Source organism: Juglans regia, chromosome 5, assembly GCF_001411555.2.
Source record: "Juglans regia cultivar Chandler chromosome 5, Walnut 2.0, whole genome shotgun sequence".
NCBI lineage: Eukaryota > Viridiplantae > Streptophyta > Magnoliopsida > Fagales > Juglandaceae > Juglans > Juglans regia.
Window position 1 is genome coordinate 8,014,116 of NC_049905.1, and position 10,980 is coordinate 8,025,095.

The 10,980-nt window shown below is 39.5% G+C and overlaps 2 protein-coding genes across 2 annotated transcripts; both read left to right on the forward strand.

Moving 5' to 3' along the window:
• Positions 1 to 207: 207 nt before the first annotated feature.
• On the forward strand, positions 208 to 966 carry LOC109002610. Its single transcript, XM_018980438.1, has one exon. The coding sequence runs from the start codon at positions 208 to 210 to the stop codon at positions 964 to 966; it is 759 nt and encodes a 252-aa protein (XP_018835983.1).
• A 6,013-nt stretch (positions 967 to 6,979) lies between these two features.
• LOC109002652 (ENTH domain-containing protein C794.11c-like) lies at positions 6,980 to 8,862 on the forward strand. The gene is made up of 4 exons (XM_018980500.2): positions 6,980 to 7,412; positions 7,508 to 7,630; positions 7,740 to 7,901; positions 7,987 to 8,862. The coding sequence occupies exons 1-4, from the start codon at positions 7,273 to 7,275 to the stop codon at positions 8,561 to 8,563; spliced, it is 1,002 nt and encodes a 333-aa protein (XP_018836045.1). The 5' UTR covers positions 6,980 to 7,272; the 3' UTR covers positions 8,564 to 8,862.
• The last annotated feature ends 2,118 nt before the right edge of the window (positions 8,863 to 10,980 follow it).

A 10,980-nucleotide genomic window follows, 5' to 3' on the forward strand; every position in this document is an offset into this window, starting at 1 on the left:
CCTTATTCCAAGCCTATGTTGGGAAAATGCTTCCGATGCAACCAGCCTGGACATCGCTCTAATGAGTGTCCTACGCGACGAACAGTGCATATGATTGAAGGAGAAGAAGGGAGTCAAGAGGAAGAGGGTGACAGTGAAGGCGAAGGAGCAGGATAATTCGTAGAAGGTGATGAAGGAGAACCCGTGAACTGTATAATACAACGCGTGATGTTAGCCCCGAAGACTGAGGAGGAAAATCAGCGGCATTCGATATTCAAAACACGTTGCACCATCAACAACAAAGTCTGTAACGTGATTATTGATAGTGGAAGCTGCGAAAACATTGTATCCAAAGCTCTTGTTGCAGCACTTGCCTTGAAAACTGAGAAACACCCACGGCCGTATAAAATCGGTTGGATTCGAAAAGGATCCGAGCCCCGCGTGAATAATACTTGTCGAGTTCCTTTTTCTATTGGGAAAGTTTATAAGGATGAAGCACTGTGCGACGTGGTGGAGATGGATGCGTGCCATATTTTACTTGGACGTCCTTGGCAGTTTGATGTGGATGCTCTTTACAAGGGACGAGAAAATGTTTACTCATTCCTGTGGCAGGGGCGCAAAATAGTACTAGTTCCTACAGGGGACAAGGCACACGAATCCAATAGTGCAGGTAAAAAAGATTTGCTCCTCACGGTCTCTGAAGCACAATTCATGACGGATGCTAGGAAAGCAGGGGAGGTTTGGACTCTTGTAGTGAAAAGCAGTGATGCAATAGAGGCAACCGATATTCCACAGCAAGTACGTCATCTCTTATCTGAGTTTGGAGACATTATGCCACAGGAACTGCCCGAGGGGTTGCCACCTATGAGAGATGTTCAGCACCACATCGACTTGGTCCCCGGGGCAAGCTTGCCGAATTTACCTCATTACCGCATGAGCCCCAATGAGCACCACATTCTTCAAACCCAAGTGGAAGAACTTCTCTAGAAGGGACTGATCAGGGAGAGCATGAGTCCATGCGCTGTGCCGGCACTACTCACGCCGAAGAAAGACGGCACATGGAGGATGTGCGTGGACAGTCGCGCCATCAACAAGATCACGGTAAAATATCGGTTTCCCATTCCTCGTTTAGCTGATATGCTCGACATGCTTGCAGGGTCTAACGTGTTCTCAAAGATAGACCTACGGAGTAGGTATCATCAGATCCGAATTCGGCCAGGTGATGAGTGGAAAACAGCGTTTAAAACCAAGGAGGGCCTATACGAATGGATGGTAATGCCGTTCGGCTTATCAAACGCACCAAGCACTTTCATGAGGGTCATGCATCAGGTGCTCAAGCCATTCATTGGGAAGTTTATTGTCGTTTATTTCGATGATATTCTTCTCTATAGTCGAGATGAAGCAGAACACGTTGGGCATCTACGCGAAGTTCTCTCTGTGCTGCAGGACAACAAGCTGCTTGTCAACCTCAAGAAATGCACCTTCATGAGCAGCCGACTATTGTTCCTTGGGTTTGTGATAAGTGCAGAGGGCATTCACGTGGATGACGGGAAAGTTAAGGCTATCCGGGAGTGGCCGAAACCCACGACTGTTAGTCAAGTGCGCAGTTTCCACAGACTGGCAACTTTCTATCGGAGGTTCATAAAGAATTTCAGTTCCATCGCAGCTCCCATCACCGAATGCATGAAGAAGGGACAATTCAAGTGGGGCGAAGCACAAGAGGTCAGTTTTGCTCTCATAAAAGAGAGGCTATCCACAGCCCCTGTGCTAGCGTTACCGAGCTTTGAAAAGCTCTTTGAGGTAGAGTGCGACGCGTCTGTAGTGGGCATTGGTGCAGTCCTGTCCCAAGAAGGTCGGCCAGTCGAATTTTTCAGCGAAAAACTTAATGAGTCTCGGCAAAAGTGGACGACTTACGAATTGGAGTTCTACGCTGTTATTCGGTCTCTTAAGCATTGGGAGCATTACTTGATTCAAAGAGAATTCGTCTTATACAGCGATCATCACGCCTTGAAGTTTATAAACACCCAAAGTAGTGTGAGCCGAATGCATGCAAGATGGATCGGATTCATGCAGAAATTTACCATGGTGTTGAAACATAAATCCGGACAACAGAACAAGGTAGCGGACGCCCTCAGCCGACGAACAACCTTACTAGTGACCTTGAAAGCTGAACTCACAGGTTTTGAACAGCTACAAGAACTATATATTGATGATCTAGACTTCGTTGAAATATGGAGCAAGTGCGCGAATGGGCAAGCCGTGAAAGATTTTCACGTTCACGCTGACTATCTATTTCGGGGAAATCAGCTCTGCATTCCTCGGACTTCTTTGCGCGAACACTTGATCCGTGAACTTCATGGGGGAGGTTTAGGAGGACATGTGGGGAGGGATAAGACCATATCCCTAGTGGCTGAACGATATTTTTGGCCCCAACTTAAGAGGGACGTGGGTAAATTTGTGCAGCGGTGCCCTGTTTGCCAACTGGGGAAAGGGCAATCCCAGAACACAGGGCTTTACACTCCATTGCCCGTACCAGAAAATATATGGGAAGACTTAAGCATGGATTTCGTACTCGGCCTTCCCCGAACCAAAAGAGGAGCAGATTCCATTTTTGTAGTAGTTGATAGATTTTCAAAAATGGCACACTTCATACCTTGCCGAAAGACTTCAGACGCTTCTAACATCGCTCATCTTTTCTTTAAAGAAGTGGTTCGCTTGCATGGAGTTCCCAAAACCATCACTTCGGACCGTGACAGCAAATTCCTCAGCCACTTTTGGATCACTTTGTGGAGGCAGTTCGGAACGTCTCTCAAGTATAGCAGTACCTGCCATCCCCAAACTGATGGCCAGACCGAAGTGACTAACAGAATACTGGGCAATATGCTCCGATGTATCTCTGGGGATAAGCCGAAGCAATGGGACGTGAGCCTTCCTCAGGCGGAGTTCGCCTTCAATAGCATGAGTAACCGCTCCACAGGGAAATCACCATTTGCGATTGTCTACACCCAGCCACCTAAACATGCCTTGGATTTAGTTCCACTTCCTAAACTACCAGGTTTCAGTGCAGCAGCTGAAAATATGGCTTCAAGAGTTAAGCACGTCCAGTCGGAAGTTCGAAGCAGTCTAGAAAAGGCCAACGAGAAATACAAGGCAGCAGCTGACAAGCGTAAGCGAGCCAAAATATTTGCAGAAGGTGATCTGGTTATGATTCATTTGCGTAAGGGGCGCTTACCATCGGGTACTTATAGCAAACTGCAGAACAAGAAGTGTGGTCCATTTCGCATCCTAAAGAAGATCAGTGATAATGCTTATGTGATTGAACTACCAGAAGATATGACCATCTCGTCGACCTTCAATGTAGCAGACTTATACGAATACCATCCACCAGATGAACCACTCTATCGCAACATCGACTCGGGGTCGAGTCTTCCTCCGAGGGAGGGTGAGTTGATGTAGGACGTCCACGAGCTGGCCACCAACGTAAGACGTCAACAAGCAGGAAGCAACGTAGAACGTCAAATATTTTCTATGATTTTTTTTCCTTTTCTTTTCCATAGCAAATAAGTTAAGTTGATACTCTGTTATTGTTATAATTTCTTTCCTTTTGTTTACGACGTTCATATAGTAACTTTCCATACCAAATACTTTCCATTTTTGTTAATCTCTTCCTACAAATAACTTGTGAGTGGGATGAGAAGAGTAGTTTTTGCATTATTAATAAAATTGATTCTCGGTTTGTTCAAAGAGAAGACACAGTTCTTCTTTAAGTTTATATCTGTCTTCCGCTACGCCAGAGACACGTTTCATCAGGAGATTTATTGAAACGGTCCTTCCTATTATAATTAAGTATATTTTAAATATCTATAATTACGTTTTTAATTGAGGATATTTTTGAAAAGAGATTCCATAAAAGTAAATCAACAAACTGATTTATTTGATGTGATACGTTGAAATGTAAAGTCACTTTTATTATTAAATAAATATAACATATTATATAAAACTATGCCAATTTGTGTGTTTACTTTTTTAGAATTTCTTTATGATTGTAATACTTTTCTTTAATAAAACGATGACGTTAGTTTTATAAGTTATTTTATAAAAAAAATGACATTTATTTAAAACAGACGCGTGGAAGGGGTCGTAAAAAAGATTGTATGTGTATCATTTTTCTTTACGGTATCTATCATCCTTTGATTATTTCGGATTTCCCTCTTGCTTATGTAGTATGTTAAGTTGAAAGCGAGGATTAGTGCTTGCATTCTTCCACCTTCTCTCTCCAAAATCTCAAGTTTTTGTTAAGAGTCAAGGCTTAAAACTTTCTTATGCTTCCCTTCATCATGTATTCCCAAAATCTCGAGATTTTGGAGCCACTTTGAAACTTGTCCAGTACTTGACAACTCTTCTTCTCCTTAATGGTTGTAATCAAATTATCAAAGCTAGTGACTGTCTACCCATTCAAATGTCTCTAAAAATATATATTTTTGTTATTTTACTTTTATATATTTTTAAATATTCTAATGTGTTTTTTTAAACAACTTGTATTCATGTATCCAATGAATATTTATTCTTTTCATTTTTTTTTTTTTGTTGGTTCTATATATTATTCCGTGAAGTAGACATATCCTTAGAACTCTCTTTGTCGATGTTATTAACTTATTAGGCAGATAATTTAACTTTGCTTTTGAGTCATAATCTTGCTTCCCACATGCCAAAAGTCAAAAACATATTATTGAGGGAAAATGCTAGTTGAACCTATATTAAAAGTGATCGATTGACATTTTAATTTTTTTTTTTTATAATGGTTAAGAAATTCATGAATATTAATGAATTGATATATTATTTTTTTCTATTTTTTAAAAATGTTTAAAGATATATTATCCTAATAGATCTAGGAGTTCTATTATAGAGTATTTTTTTTTTTTTTTTTTATATAAAGGTTTGATATTATATATATATCTCTCACTTTTGGCGGAGGAACACCGTAGTAACAAAACACTATGCCTGCAATTATATTTTTTTATGACTCCCAAACCAGAACAAGAGGCAAAAGGCTATATAAAATCAAAAACAAACACAAAACAGAAAAACAACACACCCATGCCAAACCACAGCCAACTAAATCAGTCCAGGGTTTTAAACTAGCCGAATATTGGGGAGGCCTGTCTTTTCTAGCCTCAATATACCTTTCAGTTCCTGGGGAACATCTGTTGGAGACCCCCACTGACCACCACGCCCCTTCACACCCATCCTTGCCAAGAAATCAGCCGAAGCATTTCCTTCCCTGTATATATGTGATACTGTTATCTCTAAAAACTTCGCAACCTCCAAGATTTCCTCCCAATATTCCTCAAGGTACCAGTTCTCACATCACTGCGCCTTAAACCATTTGACCACCACCAAGGAGTCTAGTTCCACATCTAGTTGTTCAAGACTCATATTTTTTGCTATACGAAGACCATGTAGTAAACCCAACAATTCAGCATAATTATTGGTGCCAGTACCTAAGTCAACCGAGAAAGCCATAAGCAAATTTCCCCTCCAATCTCTAAAGACTCCACCTGCACCGGCCCTTTCAGGATTCCCTCTTGAAGCCCCATCGACATTGAGTTTTATTAATCCTAGTTTCGGGTATTGCCAATAAACAAGCTGGGCATACTTTTGTTTTGCTACCTTGGTTGGAATATTCAATGCCTTAAAAATTATTTCATCCCGAGTGGTAGCTAATTTCTTGGTTTTTAGTTTGTCTCCAATCCGTGCCATCCATAACTTAATCTGAAACCAGGTTGATTCTACCGATTAAAGAGAACCTTCCATTCTTGCCATCCATAACTTATCTTTTATGATAAAACTTATAAATTGACGTGACTTAATGTAATATATCAGGTCTATTATACAACAAAAACAATGTTACAATCTAACAAATTATTAAATCAGGTTAGTTTGTAAACTTTATTGTGTAAGGTTTTTGTATAAATTAACCAAGTACTATCTCTTCTACTTGAAAGAGACTTTTATTTATTTGAATTGAGCAATATGATATTAGAGTTTTAAATGAATAAATAATCTTTGTTTTCTTTTGTTGTTGTAAATGTATCATTACTCAATAATAAATAGATTATTTTTTATGAATCAAGATTAAGCATGACCATAGGCGTGCCCTACAAATCTTCTCAAAGTAGTGTTTATCGAGAACAAACAGACGCGCAGTAACAAAGAAAATGAATCAGACATGAAGAAAAAATTGATGGTTGTGACTTGTGGGCTTGGAAAATGTATGACCATTATAATCAAGAACCATGAAGAAGGAAATAAAAATTAAAAAAAAAAAAATCCAAAAAATTCACAGCAAAGGAAAAAAGAAAATAATGGAGAGACCAAATTTGGATTGGATTTCAACTATGATGAAGTAAAGCTTTAAGACGATACATATATGGAGATGCAACAACATCGGGTGAGGAAACTGATAGGAAACCTCACTATTATTTATTATTTTATTATTATTTATTATTTATTACTATTTAATATTCTATCATTATTGTTTTACAGTTATTTATAGAATACTTGAGAATATCTCATTATCCAAATGTAATCTAAAAGAATGATCAATAACATTACTTTTTTTTTTTATTTGAATGCGGATTTCATTTCTTAGATCATATAATAGTCTATTGACCAAAAGAACATGCGATCTGGATTCGTCTATAGATTTAAACACTTTAGAACATTTGTGGGGATCCTCAACCCCAACTTCTCTAATTGTAAACTTTGACCACATCGCATGAAACTGGATGAGATGTGCAGAAAGACGCGTGATTGATCGGAATTAATATTTGTCACTGATAACTTGGTTATACAAATAGACTATCAAAGTCGAAATGAATCCACCTGCTGTCCATTAATGCAAAGATGTTGACTTCAGAATATATATATATATATATATATATATTTATATGTTTCATTTTCACGATTCAAAGATTAAATGGACTAATCAGATGTTTACACAACACCACTCCAAACTGAGACATCAACTCCACTTCGACCGACACACAATTGCTAGCATCACTCAAAATGCTCTCCCTTGAAATCTTCGCCTGATTTAAGACTACCGGTGTTTTTAATTGGTTTGTATGTGTTAGGTATTGCGTCTGCAGACCGCACAACTTGTTTGCTACGTAGGCGTTAGGTCGATCTGTTAGATCATCGGATTAGCTCTGCCTTCCCTCGTTTTCTCTATTCTCTTCCAAGATCAAATCTGGGAACTGTTCTATTTCCACATCTTTTTCCATTTTAGACATGTATATCTTGAGCAAAAACGTTAGCAGCAACATGGGCACTCCCTCTTTCCATGAAATGAAAAGGCAAGCCTCTTTCTATTTCAAAGAGAAAATCAAGACTGCTAGATTGGCTCTTACAGATGCCACGCCTGCACAATTGTAAGTCCATAATCTTTACAATTTCTGTAAAAATGGGTTTTTGTTTTGGTTTCTTGGTATGGGGATGTTTCGGATGACACCCTTGATATTTGCAGAATGACAGAAGAAGCTACAGGTGGGAATACATGGGCGCCAGAAATGCCTACCCTGCTTTCCATTTCAAGGGCTGCTTTTGAACTAGATGACTATACGAGAATTGTGGAGATTCTGCACAAAAGGTTTCAGGGTTTGGTTTGTTTTTTGTCTTTTCTTTTTCATTCTTATTTTGCCAATTTTGATGGGGAAGAATGATTATGGGTTTGGTTATTTTTAAAAATTGGGCATCAGATTCCTGAAGTTTGAAAGAAAGAACTGGAGGGTCTCTTACAATTCCCTGATTGTACTTGAGCATTTGTTGACTCATGGACCAGAGAGTGTTGCAGGAGAATTTGAAAGTGACCAAGATTTGATTAGTGAAATGGAAAGCTTTCAGTATATAGATGAAAAAGGGTCTGTAATTCTAACTTTTGTCTTGTTTTATGTTAGCACTTGGCTCTATATGGACTCTTGACAAAGATCCAACCCTTGTATGCAGATTTAATTGGGGCCTTGCTGTTAGGAAAAAAGCAGAAAGAGTATTGAAGCTGCTTGAGAAAGGTCCTCTTCTCAAAGAAGAGAGAGACAGAGCTCGGAGTGTAACAAGAGGGATTCAAGGTTTTGGGAGCTTTAGCCAGCGGTCATTTCCATCACCACGAGGCATGCTTACAGAATCATCATCAGTCACAACATTTGGGAAGTCTAATTCTCATTTCAACAGTCAAGAAAATCAGGAAAACCAGATTTCAACCTCTAACAAAGGGTTGACCAAAGAAGTTAAACTATCAGAGCAAAACAATGAGGACATAACGTTAGAGTCTGGAAATAAAATGGTGAATGAGAAACCCTGGGGCAGTTTGTTCGATGGCCAGGTGCTTGAGTCAGCTGAAACTCAGACCAGTTTCAAAGAAAACATGGTTCCTAACCAGGAAGAGTTGCACAGATGGAACTTCACAGGAGAGTCTAACCTACTTCTGGATGGTAAGAAAGATGAACCCGGGGCTGAGATGTCCATGGAAGAAGACCATCCCTTTAATAAGACTGAGAATCAAACCAGTGCCTCCCTGCTTTTGTAGATTCCCCTCAAATGGACTGGTGCTGCAATCTATAATCAAAACTAGCTCAGTTTTGGTTGTTCCTGTCATCATATGTGTGGGTATTACTACTCTTTTTGTGATTGTTCAAAATGAAGAGAGACGATGTCATTGAGATTCTTGAAACTGTTTCGAAGATAGTTTCAAGTCAAAGAAATTTATGATTTTCGTTCTCTTTCAAATGTGAGGGTTCCTAACCATAATGTTTAATCCATGATGGTTGTGTGTAACAATAGGCTGAAGTTCACGAGGTTTTGAAAGAAATTTATGATGATACTAAATGGAGTTGCTTGTTGGCTTCCTTGGATGGCTTGCTTCCCTTGTAGACTCGTGTAGAACAACCTCTATTCATTAGAAAACATGTTTAATTCAAAATTTCACTTTTCTGTTTAGTTCACCTCATAAATGCTTCATAGATATATGTTTCAAGCTTAAAAATTGGATTAACTAATCCGTCTTCATCTCCATACTCAACACTAAAGGCTCTTCTGGTTACTCTTCACAACAGAATACAAACCAAATAACTCCCACTTATTGCATATCTCCAATGATAATGCACCAGTACTCCCACATAGATACTGAAGGGACTCCCATCATTTACAAAGCCAATCCTGTATAGCAAGCCACAGAGTATTTTCAGGAGTGGGATGCAAGCGACTCACTTTCAAATTGACCATTGAATAAGTTTCACGCTCAATTCCGAGCCATCCCCGCAAGGCTTCCCCCTTGGCAAGTGAACCCATCTGCTGCCACCAAAGGTTCATCCATAATTTCCTGAACACAACCCATTACACGAATAAGCTACATGATACATAATACGGATCACCAGGATAAACATGCATGAATGTTCCAGATTTGTTCAATGTGAGAACAATAACATTTCTGGGATATTTTGCATTTCAGTTATATCTTCACCCCATGGCAATACTGCAAAAGTCTACTTTTTAGCTCCATGGAAGTAAGCACAATTCAAATGTATTATTCTCTGTGTGGCAAGAGCATCCTTACTCTCATAAATAACCAAATGGCATAAAGTGGACAAGAAAAGCACATCTCAGGTTCTTTGAACCACGGTTTGAACCCGAGTTGAGCTTGAGGCTCAGGGCCTTGAGTTTCAAGCACCTTAAATTCATGCAAGTTGACACTCGATACTTGTAGCAATAAAGCTTGAGTTTCAGATTTCTCCTCCCAACGTAGATAAAGGTATAAAGGTTGAGATCACTGGTCAATTCAGATTGGTCATATATAAGAATCATATTAGTTGGCGTCACCAGTAGCTTAAATGGTTCATCAGCCCACTTAAATAACTTGAACATCACTAGCTACTATTTAATGCTTTTCACCTAAAGGAAAGTGCACAAGAAATACGATCGCACTGGTCGCTCTTCTGAGTAATGCAATTGCTGCAGTTCCTATTGTGCTACGTGCAGCAATTATGATGAATAATACAAAAAAGAGAAAACAAGAAAAATACACAGAATTTAACATGGTTCAGCAATGTACCTATATCCATAAGAGCGGGGGCTGAATTTTTACTATGTATCAAATTAGGATTACATCATATGTATTTAGACTAAACCCTAGTCGTTCCGCTCCGCTCTGCTCGGAACGCTACACTCCCCTCACTCCGTTTCGCCTCACTCCGTTTCGCCTCACTCACGCCATCAGTCTGCTTTCTCTATATACGTGTATTCCACTCAATATGAGCCACATACTACAACAGTTACCTCACCACAGAAGGTGACAGCATTGACCAGCCCACAATTGTCTTGCCACTAATGCAGTCCATTGATTCCATTCTATAGCCAATGGATCTAAAACTGAAGCCAAATTCCGGCATGAAACTGCCTTATGCACCTCAGCTGCTAACCAACTGGCAGCCTTCCTGCTAGTAACTGCAAAATAATCATCCCAAGAAATAATTATCCGACTTGGGCGTCAGCACTCCAATTTTCTGAAACTCTGGTTCTGTATACGTTAAAGCACACCCTTTGGCTCTGTGCTCCGATGGAAACTGGTGCAATATGATCTTATGAGGTCATAATTCCATCAACATAATCTGCAGGGTCAACAATTGGGGTCAGATGCATGTGAAATTCCAGCCAATGGCTGACATATTAAGTTCACTCTCCCGAACCCCACGAGGGAGCAGAAAAGGGAGTAGGAAAGAGGCCCCAGGTGAAACTGAAGTTCAAGTTCAGGGAAACATATGATCCATGCATCTCATTGAACTCATTTGGATATCCAGACAAAAAAAAAAAAAAAAGTGTAATCCAGATAGAACAGAGAGCTCTTTTTTCTTCCACAACCCTTCTATGGTATGTACATTAATGCTTGGCACGTTCTACAGAGTGTCTTAGGTAAAGTGTGTCTTATAAAAAAATGGAAGTTTGAGGGCT